General features: G+C 36.7%; 1 protein-coding gene across 2 annotated transcripts; it reads left to right on the plus strand.

Moving 5' to 3' along the window:
- Nucleotides 1–5,511: 5,511 nt before the first annotated feature.
- LOC137745570 (protein BONZAI 3-like) lies at nucleotides 5,512–10,926 on the plus strand. 2 transcript variants are annotated; one of them, XM_068485542.2, is made up of 16 exons: nucleotides 5,512–5,872; nucleotides 7,271–7,318; nucleotides 7,471–7,619; nucleotides 7,719–7,767; nucleotides 7,863–7,919; nucleotides 8,237–8,416; nucleotides 8,518–8,652; nucleotides 8,755–8,816; nucleotides 8,895–8,991; nucleotides 9,079–9,193; nucleotides 9,289–9,365; nucleotides 9,561–9,698; nucleotides 9,813–9,974; nucleotides 10,066–10,179; nucleotides 10,255–10,351; nucleotides 10,555–10,926. In XM_068485542.2, the coding sequence occupies exons 1-16, from the start codon at nucleotides 5,711–5,713 to the stop codon at nucleotides 10,680–10,682; spliced, it is 1,770 nt and encodes a 589-aa protein (XP_068341643.2). In that variant the 5' UTR covers nucleotides 5,512–5,710; the 3' UTR covers nucleotides 10,683–10,926. The 2 variants fall into 2 exon arrangements, with proteins under 2 accessions (XP_068341643.2, XP_068341644.2); XM_068485543.2 differs by having other exon boundaries at nucleotides 5,567–5,872; nucleotides 10,558–10,926.
- The last annotated feature ends 1,015 nt before the right edge of the window (nucleotides 10,927–11,941 follow it).

Consider the following 11,941-nt stretch of genomic DNA (forward strand, 5'->3'; position numbering starts at 1 on the left):
TTAGGTATAGGGCGTTCATCTGCTTTTGATTATCCTTTGTGCTTGCTCACCTAAAGCTTCATATTCAAGAATTGTGAGCAATGGTAGATCGATGAAATATATTGGGAGGGGTTCAACAAGAATAGCGAGCAAATTTTTTTTGGGCGGAATGGCAAGCAAATTAGCATTTTATCAAGCTTTGGTAGGCTTGAGGTCATTTGTCGATTTGTATTGCACATATATCAACATCTTTCGCGCAAGCATGTCTACTTATGTCAGTAATTTTTGAGCAAGCTTATTGACAGATATCAATATATATCGAGTGAGCCTATCGACAGATGCCTATAGCAACACATATAAAGGTATAAGGCTAGCAACTATCATGCCTAAGAACCATAAAGGCAATTCAAAAGCAGTTGGAAGACAGCTTTCAAGAGCATCTCAAATTTTCAAAGGCAGTACCTTGCTCTTGCATGGAGGATTTCTGAGTTTGTGGAGGTCAAGTGACCCACCTTGTCCCAAAGTGAATTCGTCCCTACTTGTGAGGACCTCTTTAGTATGAACCCTCAGATTTATCTAATAGTGAACAAACTTATGAGTTTAGATTATTCCTATTTATCGAAATATAAGGAATAATCTAAACCCATAAGTTTATTCACTATTAGATAAATTTGAAGGTTCATATGAAGGACGTCTTCACAGGGCCTCAAATTAGGTGAGCAATCCTAGTACTTAGGTGAGCAGTCTTGGTACTTCACACGTTTTGTTGCTTCCTTTTCTTATAATTAAAGTATTTTCTTAACATGAAAAAAAAAGAAACGATCAACTCTACATCTATATATAAAGCTAATGGAAAAGGTGAATAGTAATTTTGGTGTCACCAAGTTTCAACAAAAATAGTTGGACAAAAATGCCCCCAAGACAAAAAACCTTAAAGGCATCCCAAAATAATGCATCAAATAAGGTAGGGGCATTTTCATTATTTTAACAGTATTTTTTTAATAATTAATTTTTTTTGTGGTTTGTTTGTTTGTTTTTTTTTTAATTAGTACCTCACAATACACTAGCAATAATGTGATTCAATTTCTGTATTTTTAAAAATGTTCAAAACATCTTAAGAGGTGTGTAATGCCAGTTATAAAAAAAGTCTTTCGCACGTGGATAATAATGTGATTAAATTAGTTGTCAAATGATTGTTTTTTTTAACAAACGATTTTATCTACACTAAAGGGAAGGGGGTGGGCTTAGTCTCACAATGGGTTAGCAATAATTTGATTCAATCAATTGTTTATTAAATATTATTTTCTCTATTCTTAATGTAAATTATATAGAGATCAATTTTATTATGTGAATTCAATTGCTTTAATTGGTTTATGAGGGGTTTCTTCAGCATGATCTAAGATTATTCATTTACTTCAAATATTTGACTTTCCTTTTGTCAATTTAGGTATATAAATACTATTAAAATGTGTAAGTCGCGCATAGCATGCTGTGATTTAAAAAATGTCTTTTCAGAATAATCTAAGATTATTCATTTACTTAAAATATTTGACTTTCCTTTTGTCAATTTAGGTATATAAATACTATTAAAATGTGTAAGTCGCGCATAGCATTCTGTGTTTTAAAAAATACCTTTTACACGCGCATAAGTGCGTGCATAAAGGCTAGTTAATACTTAAGCCAAAAAGTGAACTTCATTAATAAATACCAAAACGTAGGCAAGTGAAATTTCTTTTCTTAACTTTTGTATTATTCTTTGTAAATAAATAAAAAAAGAACTTTTGTTTTGACAAAAAATAAATTTTTTTGTATAAACTAACTAAACTACAGAAATGAGGATTTGAAATTGAGACAAAGGGAAGTACCATATTGCCAACTCGACTAGGCTGCAAAGTACAAAAAAATATTAAGATTTAATTCATCTTCTTTTAAAGGCACAAAATATTACCATTTAGTCTTACGGTTTAAGGGTATTTTTCTTCTGTGACATCCCACATCGCCCAAGAGAGTGATCCTTAAATGTATATTCCAATCCTTACCTAGCACGAGGCCTTTTGGGAGCTCACTGGCTTCGGGTTCTGTAGGAACTCCGAAGTTAAGCGAGAAGGGAGCTAGAGCAATCCCATGATGGGTGACCCACTGGGAAGTTGCTCGTGAGTTCCCAAAAACAAAACCGTGAGGGAATGGTAAGCCCAAAGCGGACAATATCGTGCTACGGTGGTGGAGTCGGGCCCGGGAAGTGGTCCGCCCCGGGCCGGGATGTGACATCTTCACTCGTGAGTGAGAGGTCTTCTATTCGATTTGCCAAATATATATTTGAACCACATTATTATGGACGCCCATTGTGGAGCTTAACCCATTCATATCGTTTATTAAAAGAAAAATTCAAAAAATATTAATTTCTCCATTCTTAATATTAAAACTGTTTTATGACAAAAAAAGTACTTTTAAAAATGGGTTTGACTCCTCAAATGAGTTATTCCTCAAAATATTTTGAAGCCGATTTACAGAATAATAGAATAGTTCATATAATAATTCATTTTGTAAAGATATTTTTTTGTTACACCCGCCCTTACTTATAAATGTAATTCTGTAATTCTCCTCAAAACTTAATAGAATTATCAATTTAGTCCTTATTCCTTCACCCAATCAGGATCTGGAAAAGAGATTTGTTTCCATCCTCAAACTGCCACGTGGCAGCACCCTCAACTCACCTCTCTTTTCTCTTTCTGTCCCCTACCCATGACCTCTACTCTCTCTTATCTCAACTCTCTTTCTTTGCACTCTCTCCTTTCTTTCTCTCGAAAACTCTCGTTTTTCTCTCGTCTCTCTTACACCGTGACCACGTACACACCCATAGCTGCACCTGGTCGAGGAAATCATCATCATCATCGCCATCAAAACCTCGTCTTTCTCTCTTTTTCTCTCGTTGCAGTGAGAACGAAGGAACCCGAGAACCTCCGGCGAGTTTCCTTTATTTTTCTGGTTTGGTAAGCCTCGATTTTCCCTCTATCTGTGTTAGATTGCTGCCTGGATGTGATTCACTGAGTTTTATCTCATTATTTCCAAGGTTTTAGAATGAGATCGGCTTGGGTGAAAGCACACCCATCTCCGACGAGCCCGTAGTTGTCAAGGAGATTTCCGACCACCACCGGCTGTTTCACGGTGAACGAAAGGTATAAAAACACTCATCTCATCTAGTTCTTCATTTTGATACCTAGATCGAGGTCTAGAGTGCACGTTTGCAGTTGGCCGGAGTTGTAGAAGCTCCGGCGTTCTCCTCCGATTCACACCAGGCCCTTCAGGCTGTTTCTCAACCCACGGGCCTTAAGCCTGTTTTGTTTCAGCCCAAAACCTTAACCCATTTCCTTTTAATTTTGAAGAGCCTTTGGGTCGAGGAACTTAGGGCTTTAGCCTGTTAAACCCCTAAACCCTTTAGCCTTTGTAGCAGGCCTTCGGGCTGTAAAGAGATTGGGCCTTTGGGCCTGTGCAGTTTAAACCCTAAACCAGCCCACCTAAAATCTAAACCCATTTCCCTAACCCAAACCCTAAGGCCTAAACCGGACCCAATACCCAAATCCTAAACCTGGTTGATCCATGACCCGTTGACTTTGACCCGGTCTGATCGTTGACCAGCGTTGACTTTGACTTTGATCGGTCAACGTTGACTTTGACCTTCAGGTTGACTTTTTGGGTTTTCGTGCGGGACCCCTCCTAGGCTAATTTCAACGTTCTGGAGCCGTTTTCCCAAATTCAATCGTTTGAGTAGAGTTTGACTGAAGGTACCCTTTGTGTGAATAGGTGCAATTAATAGCAGTGATTCCATTATTCCTATTTGCTACGGCTTTGCACCAACGGTGTACGGTGAGTGGACCCTTTCTAAAATTCATGTTTTGATAGTAGAAATGCATACATGAAAAACATGATTAGATGACTATATTTATTGAAACGTTTTATGAGATAGCATGCTTACTGAGGCTAGTTTGAATTATTACTATTTTTCCTATAACTCATGTTCTTATAGAATATCCGATGGATGACGATATGATATTCAGAACATGTTTAGAACACTTCTTTATAGTATAGATGATGGATGACTTTATACTATGGAGTTGTTTTTCAATATATGTATGTTCACTGGTTTTGTACTTACCTAGTGGTCCTTTCCGATACGGGACGTAAGATAGATCTGGTCTGTCCTGGGCCACGGTTTGGTGTTGGCATAAGGCCTGAAATGTGTTTCCTCTGGCTATTTAGCATAGGGATGGGGAGCCGGCATGGGGCTTGAAGTGTATTTTCCTCTGACTGTCTGCTTAAAAACGGGGAGCCGGCATGGGGCTTGAGGGTTATCGGACATTCATTAGTGATTATTATATACACAAGTTATGATTTGAGACATTGCATAGCATGTTAGGTTTCGGAAAACCTATGTTTATCATTATATTTGTGTTTTCATAAAACCTGGGGGTTAGTACGTTGATAACTATTTTATTATATATATATATATATATATATATATATAAACTTGGTCCACTCATGTTTGTTTTGCGCCCCCTTCAGGACCTATGAACGAGGAATACGATTTGAGCTACAAGGAATTTCCCTACCAGTGATATTGTGCTATATCTTCTCTGCTTCGACACCTATTGTAATAGCACTTCTCTATCTTAATTTCTGCTTATACTCTGTAATAGACTTATGCTTTGGATAGATTATGTATTTTCCTAATTTTAATATTTAGTAGTTGAACTTTAATTTTGTGTAATTAGCCCCTATTGCATGTTTTAGCTTAATTCTCAGCATTTGCTTTAATTAAGTGGCTTTCGTCACCCTTCTGGTGTCGGCCAACACGTGATTTTGTGTAATTAGCCCCTATTGCATGTTTTAGCTTAATTCTCAGCATTTGCTTTAATTAAGTGGCTTTCGTCACCCTTCTGGTGTCGGCCAGCACGTGACCATCCTGATGTTTCTAGGACATCGGGGTCGGGGCGTGTCATTTTTACAAAAAAATTAATTAAAAAAATTGTTTAGTCAATCAATTTTAGTAAATAGATAGACGGTTCGTAATGCTTTTATGAAATTCATTTAGATGTTTTTATACAATTCAATAACTGAACGATCTCATAATTTATTAGTTTTTTGCACATATGATCTTTACATAGTTATTTACAATATAAATGGTTCAAATTATAAGTACAAAGTCTCGTAAATCGACCATGTAGGAAATTCAAAACTTCTACTCACATTGAGAAGCTAAGTTAATTTTATTATATTTGTCCAAGATTTTTATTGATTTTCCATTAAAAAAAAAAAAAGGACTTTTCTTTCATTATTTGGAAATACTCGTGGTAAATTTCATAAAGTGGTAGCTTAATCAAACTTCCTCTCTTTTGTGTAGAAATATCGATGTATTGAAAAAAAAAAATTCATAAAGTCAAGCTTCGAGGATATTACAACGCATCCGCGTTCGAGAAAATTTCCAGATTAGGAGGAAAACGTATAAAGCACCAACTTTGCATTCCTCTTATAAATATGCAAGAAACGATATCACTGCCTATATATACATATATGCTCATCGCAAAGAATCAAATACCATAATCCATAGGGTTTAACGAAGCTTAATCACGCAAAATCTCTCAATTAGCAGACTGATTTTTCGAATTTCAGAGAGACGAAGAAAGAGGGGAGAGAGAGAGTACGGGTAAAGGATTGGGATTTTTTATTGAAGGGGATGGGAGGATGCTTTTCGGACGTGAGGGGAGGCAAGGACGCCGTGGGCGGGGACCTGCCGAGGCCCACCGAACCGAACGCCAACAACGACAGCGCTCACAACGATGCCATTGAATTCTTTTACAGGGCGCATGGTGCTTACCCGCTTTTTACGCAACTCGAGGTACAACTCCGGCACTGCTTCTGCAGTGTGATCGATTTGCCTTCAAATCCCTACTCCTACGAACCTTTGAATTTTCTAATTTCTTTGTTTTTCTGCAATTTCTATTTCATTCTTTTCTTGGGATTTCTTATTTAATTTACATATATATTGAGTTTTGCGAAATATACATATATATATATATTAGTTATTAGTTATTTTGGCTATAAATATAACCTTACAAGATCTTATTTTATTTTATTCATACATTGAGTGCATATATTTTGAGTTTTGCAAATATTATTTTGTAGTTGTATTTTGAAAATATTATTTGTCTCAATTTTTGTTTTTTTTTTCTTTTTATTGCAAATGTTTTTTATTTATTGGGTTTTTTAGCATTACGAAAATGTTGTTCATTTATAACCAAAAGATCACAAATTCAAGTCGTAGAAACTTGTTTCGTTGTTGTACAGTTTCTGCTGCTAGGTTACAGAGAAAATTGAAAAATTCAGCCGATTTTACTATTATATTTTTGTTGTCGTAGAGTTTCTGCTGTTAGGTTGCAGAGAAAATTGAAAAGGTCGGTCCATTTTACTATTATATTGTTGAAGTCTTGAAGATGAAGTTTCATTCATAGTTCATTGCAAGGTGGCGTGTTACCATGTATCCACAATACCCACTGAAATGCCAAGCGTCACAATACCCACTCATCCAAATGTTGGTGAGACTGTTGTGTTAGGCGGTTTGACCACATCCGTCTATTGACAAACGCATTACGCGTTATTAACTTTCAACGTATTATCTAAACACATTATGTGAATATGCTTGTTAGTGAAATTATTCAAGTGGAAAGTAAACAGTTATACGCTTGTTAGCGCAAACATCTTATTGAGTGATTGGACAAGGCATGATATCTGACTGCCTGAAATAAGACTTCTCCCAATTTAAGGACCCAAGTCATATTTGGTTTACAATGTGTTCCAAATGTTTGACCAAAATACTATGTTAACTTTATGTATATCATGTTTATTTGCATGCATGTTTCACAAATGATTGGTGTGTTACGCGAGGCTGCATATTGATTTGAGCCGCCTCCTTTGGGCTGAATTGAAAAATGGCCTACAGAGGGTCTCACAAACAGGACATTAGCAAGATTCTCATTTTTATTTTTTGTTATGCCAATGTTCACTTGGGGACCATAAGACAAAACCTTTTTTACAATGTGAAACTTTGCTCGGTCCAAATTCCAAATTCCAAAAGCCTTGATTCTTTATTGCCTCTGGATTTTGTCTTTCATCTTTTATCCTTCAAAATCGAGCACAATGGCGTACTAGGAGTCATACAACCGACGCCACTTAGTGAATTAGGCTTGGTTATTGTTTTTGTTGTTTTGTCTTATTGTTTTTAAATTTTTTGCTACAGTTATCATTTTCAGCTTCCAAGCTGCTGGATCTTGATGTCACTTCAAAGGTATGTTATCCATGTCACCTTACTTGTGATAACATAGCAGTTAAAATACTGGTTAAGTTTTATCTAAGTTAGTAACAAAGTTATTGTAACAGTGTCATCTGACTGCTACAAGTTTACAATCAAGGCTAAAAAATTCTCTGGTTTTCTTTCAGAGTGATCCTATGGTGGTTGTATACCTCAAGAAGAATGATGGTAAGCTAGAGGAACTTGGACGAACTGAAGTCATACTGAACAATTTAAATCCGGTATGGATACAGAAAGTTTCAGTAGCTTATCAGTTCGAGACGGTGCAGAATTTGATGTAAATTTCTCATATTTTCTGTAGCTCCTATGTTTCTGAAGATATCTTTGTAGTTTATCAGACGTTTGCTTATTTTCTTTTCTTGTGTTCTCCTCCAAGATTCCGTGTCTATGATGTTGATACACAATACCACAATGTACCTGTAAAGGTATGACTAGACTTATTTGAATTTTTAGCGTTTCCTTTGGAACGAAAAACCTAATACAATTCATGTGTTAACCTTCTTATTTTGTTGCCTTGCAGACTCTGAATTTGAGGGATCAAGAGTTTCTTGGAGAAGGCAGTTGTGTCCTTTCAGAGGTAATTCTCTTGAAATCTGTTCAGCTCATATATTTTCATTGAGCTGGTGTGATATGTATATGGTCATTTAATTAATACTTCGGGTTATGTGTTTCTTTTCATGTTTAATTTTCAATGTTATAGTTACTGCACTGCTCACCGTTGATGCAGCCAAGGAAAGATATCGATATAGCTTGTAGTGGTTTCCTTTATTTAATCATATGCAAAACTGTTGCCCAAAATTGTATTGAAATCAGTACCTAAGATTTCATAGTTTTCTAGTAAATGAAGTCGAACCTAATTTATAGTTTGCTGTGTACTCTCTTTTACGACGGCAGATTGTGACTAAACAAAATCGAAGTTTAACATTGACTCTGAAAGGCAAAAACGGGCAGGGAGGTTTGAGAAACTTTGGAACACTCACCGTGCATGCCGAGGAAACTATTGCTTCTAGGAGTGCCGTAGAGATTAAATTCCGCTGTGCCCACTTGGACAACAAAGATCTCTTTTCTAAAAGCGTATGCATTTCAAAGAAGATTCGTGCGATATTTTTACTTGTATATACAAATTTCTTATATTGTATGATTCTTAGGTTTCTTTTCCCGATTCTTCACTTCAGGATCCCTTCTTAAGAATATCAAGAACTGTTGAGACTGGGGGTTCTATTCCAATTTGCAAGACTGAAGTGGTGGATAACAATTTAAACCCGACCTGGAAACCATTATGCCTGAGTATGCAACAGTTCAGAAGCAAGGTAAGCTTGTGAATTATTGCTTGGTTACCTGTTAAATTAGAGTATATAAATTTTGGTAATTGACATACGATAGAGAGATCATATAACTTTCTTTTGATGCAGGACACCCCATTGGTTATTGAGTGTTTTGATTTCAATAGCAATGGCAACCACATTCTTATTGGGTAATTATCGATTGGTTTGTGCCTGGAACACAAAAAAATGAAGGTTTTGAAATTAACCTCTCTATTCGTTTTACTCAGGAAACTCCAAAAATCAGTAGCAGACCTTGAAACACTATTCAAAGAAAAAAGTGGGGTGAACTTTTTTATTCCATCTTCTCGTGCGGGTCATGAAAAGGTATTTATTCAATCTTGCAGTCCAATTCCTTAATATTTTATGTCAATTTGAATTTATTCACGTTTGCTTTGTAATATGCTAACGTAGGTTTTGAAGGGTCAGCTATTTGTGGATCAATTTTGTGAGAAGGAACAATTCAGCTTTGTTGACTATATATCTAGTGGATTTGAGCTTAACTTCATGGTTGCAGTTGATTTTACGGGTAAGCAATGTCTGATAGTCTAGTATCAGTCTTCATTCTGCAAAAGTTCATGGGTTTGATATATTTTCTTGTTTCGAATATTAAATTTTGTCCAGGTTCAAATGGAGATCCTAGAAAGCCCGAGTCTTTGCACTATATTGATCCGTATGGCCGGCTGAATTCTTACCAGCAGGTAAGCATGTGCTTCAATAGGGATAGTTCTATCTTATCCACCATATTCTTTTTGCAGACGTGTATTGAATTCATACATAATTAAGGTCATTTGTTCTCGAGCTTTTGTTGTTATGGGTACTTTTCTGTTCAATATTTAGCGAAAGCATATTGATTGATTAGATGTTGTCTGGTAAATCAACTATATCATTTGCAGGCTATAACAGAAGTAGGACAAGTCATTCAGTTCTACGATGCTGATAAGAGTTTTCCTGCTTGGGGCTTTGGAGGAAGGACGGCTAATGGAACTGTATCACACTGCTTCAACTTGAATGGAAATGCAAGTGAATCTGAGGTAGAGTAGTATAACTCTTTGCAATGCTCTTTTACCCTTTGTTTGCAATCTCATTCAATACATCTGAACTATATTTTGTTTAACCATCTCAGTAAATTCAATCGTGCCATTTAGGTTGTCGGAGTTGAAGGCATAATGGCTGCTTATGCCAGTGCTGTACGCAATGTTGCTCTGTCAGGACCGACGTTGTTTGGCCTAGTGGTTAACAGGGCTGCTGAAATTGCCGCCAGGTCCCTCTCGTCCAACAACAAGTACTACGTCTTGCTCATTATAACGGTAAGAGCACGACGAATTCAATTTAAAATTTTGACTCCTCAGTAATTTGTATTACCAATAATAATAATATAAATGCCATCTTATTTTCTAGGATGGAATCCTCACCGACCTTCAAGAAACAAAAGATGCTCTGGTGAGGGCATCTAATCTTCCTCTATCAATCCTCATCGTTGGAGTCGGTAATGCAGATTTCAAACAAATGGAGGTAATACTTGTGTTTATACTGGATTTTGTTTTCTGCATATCATGAAGTTTCGTCTGAACCTTTTGTATTTGGCAGATCCTTGATGCTGACAACGGCCAACGATTAGAAAGCTCTACAGGTCGCATAGCTACGCGTGACATTGTCCAGTTTGTTCCAATGAGAGATGTGCAAAGTAAGTACCCATGACATCCATTTCTCTTTCTAAACACCCATAGCAACTCTAGGTGCACGTCAACATCATGTGATGCAAAGTTACTTGAACAGTGTTCAGACCTTCATTCATCCTGTATTAAATTTGTAATCGTAATTTTTTTTTTCTTCGGGTCTTCTTTCGTATTTTAGCTGACAAAATCTGTTGGGTTTGTAACTTGTAAGCAGGTGGGCAGATTTCTGTTGTTCAAGGTCTTTTGGAAGAGCTGCCCGGACAGTTTTTGAGTTACATGCGTTCCATGGACATCAAGCCGCTCATCTTCAATGCCGCTGCCCAAGTATCACCTGCCTGACCGTCGACAGATTTCTTTTTTCGTTTCGAGTCCCGCCATAACACCGGCCGGCCGAAGAATAGCCTTAGAAATTCCATTACAAATATTAGCTAGTGATTAGTTAGTTGAGGGTGCTTTATGAAATCTTCCGGCACAAAACATGTTTAGTTAGTTAAGGATGGTTTTGAAATCCAGTGGGACAAACATGAAGCAGTTCAATCTCAAGCCGAAAAATAAAGAGAAAGATCACATTAACTATGGCAAATCTTTGTACCCTTGTAAAGGGCCATCACAAATACTTTGTAGTATCGAGCATTCATGCTAATGTAGTGTGAAATGTAGATATGAATGCTTGATACTACAACGCATTTGATATTACAAAGTTTTTCATTGATTGATAAACGTCAAATTCTAGAATCTATCAGAAAATTATAAAATCTCTAAATTTTTATTCACTCAGCAGATTTTGACCCTGTGGTGATCTTTCTTGCATTCCAAGCATCTGCCTCAATGATTTTTGGCATGATTAAAAGTTTTCAAGACAACTAAGAATGCTTATGACTGCGGTTGACAAAAAAAAATGAAAGTACTCTTGTATTATAGAAGCGTTTTTTGGAAAAGCACATATGAGATGCTTCTTTAGGAATTATTTCCAAGTGCTTTGTTCATAAGTTCTGAATTAGTCATAAAAAAATTCTGAATTTTAATATAGTGCTTGCGCAAAAGTACTTCTTAAAATAAAAATCTGACTGAGTCCTCAGTAAAAAATTTGATTAATTCAACTGCTTCACGAAAAAGTTGTTTTCAGACAAAAGCATACGAGTTTTCTTTCAAAAACTTAACTAGAAGCGTTTTTTATTGTCATAAAACATTTTTGCCTGTCCAAAAGCAAATTTCAAAGGGGTTTCTGCTTGCCAAATACCTATGTCAGCATGTGATGATTTGAATTCTTACTCCTAACAGAAATTAACTGGACTGTGGGAGCAAAGCAGTTCTTCTATTAGAGCAAGCACTTTCGCTCGTAAGCGTTTTTGCTCGAAAGAAAAAAGAATGCGGAATGGAGGAGTTTAGAGGACGGCAAAGCCTGTTGCGAATATCTTTTAAAACGAGGAAGAGAAAGTGGAGGATGAACAGTTTAGCAATTCCGGCACCAACATTGATCTGTCGTTACAAAAGCGAAAGCGGGTCCAGCCGGCCGGAGCGGAGGACCTACTGAAGGCGGCGTCGCCTTTCGGGATAGAAGACTTGGATCAGCGGGAACAAGTGCACAACAACTTCAA

The sequence above is a fragment of the Pyrus communis genome, chromosome 12 (assembly GCF_041283825.1).
Source record: "Pyrus communis isolate YQ-2024b chromosome 12, ASM4128382v1, whole genome shotgun sequence".
Taxonomy (NCBI): domain Eukaryota; kingdom Viridiplantae; phylum Streptophyta; class Magnoliopsida; order Rosales; family Rosaceae; genus Pyrus; species Pyrus communis.

What these genes read in the sequence shown, in the direction of transcription:
- LOC137745570 (XM_068485542.2), top strand. Translation starts at nt 5,711, where the DNA reads ATGGGAGGATGCTTTTCGGACGTGAGGGGAGGCAAGGACGCCGTGGGC. An exon ending in ATCTTGATGTCACTTCAAAG is followed by an intron (nt 7,319 to 7,470) that starts GTATGTTATCCA and finishes GTTTTCTTTCAG; the next exon opens with AGTGATCCTATGGTGGTTGT. An exon ending in GCAGTTGTGTCCTTTCAGAG is followed by an intron (nt 7,920 to 8,236) that starts GTAATTCTCTTG and finishes TTACGACGGCAG; the next exon opens with ATTGTGACTAAACAAAATCG.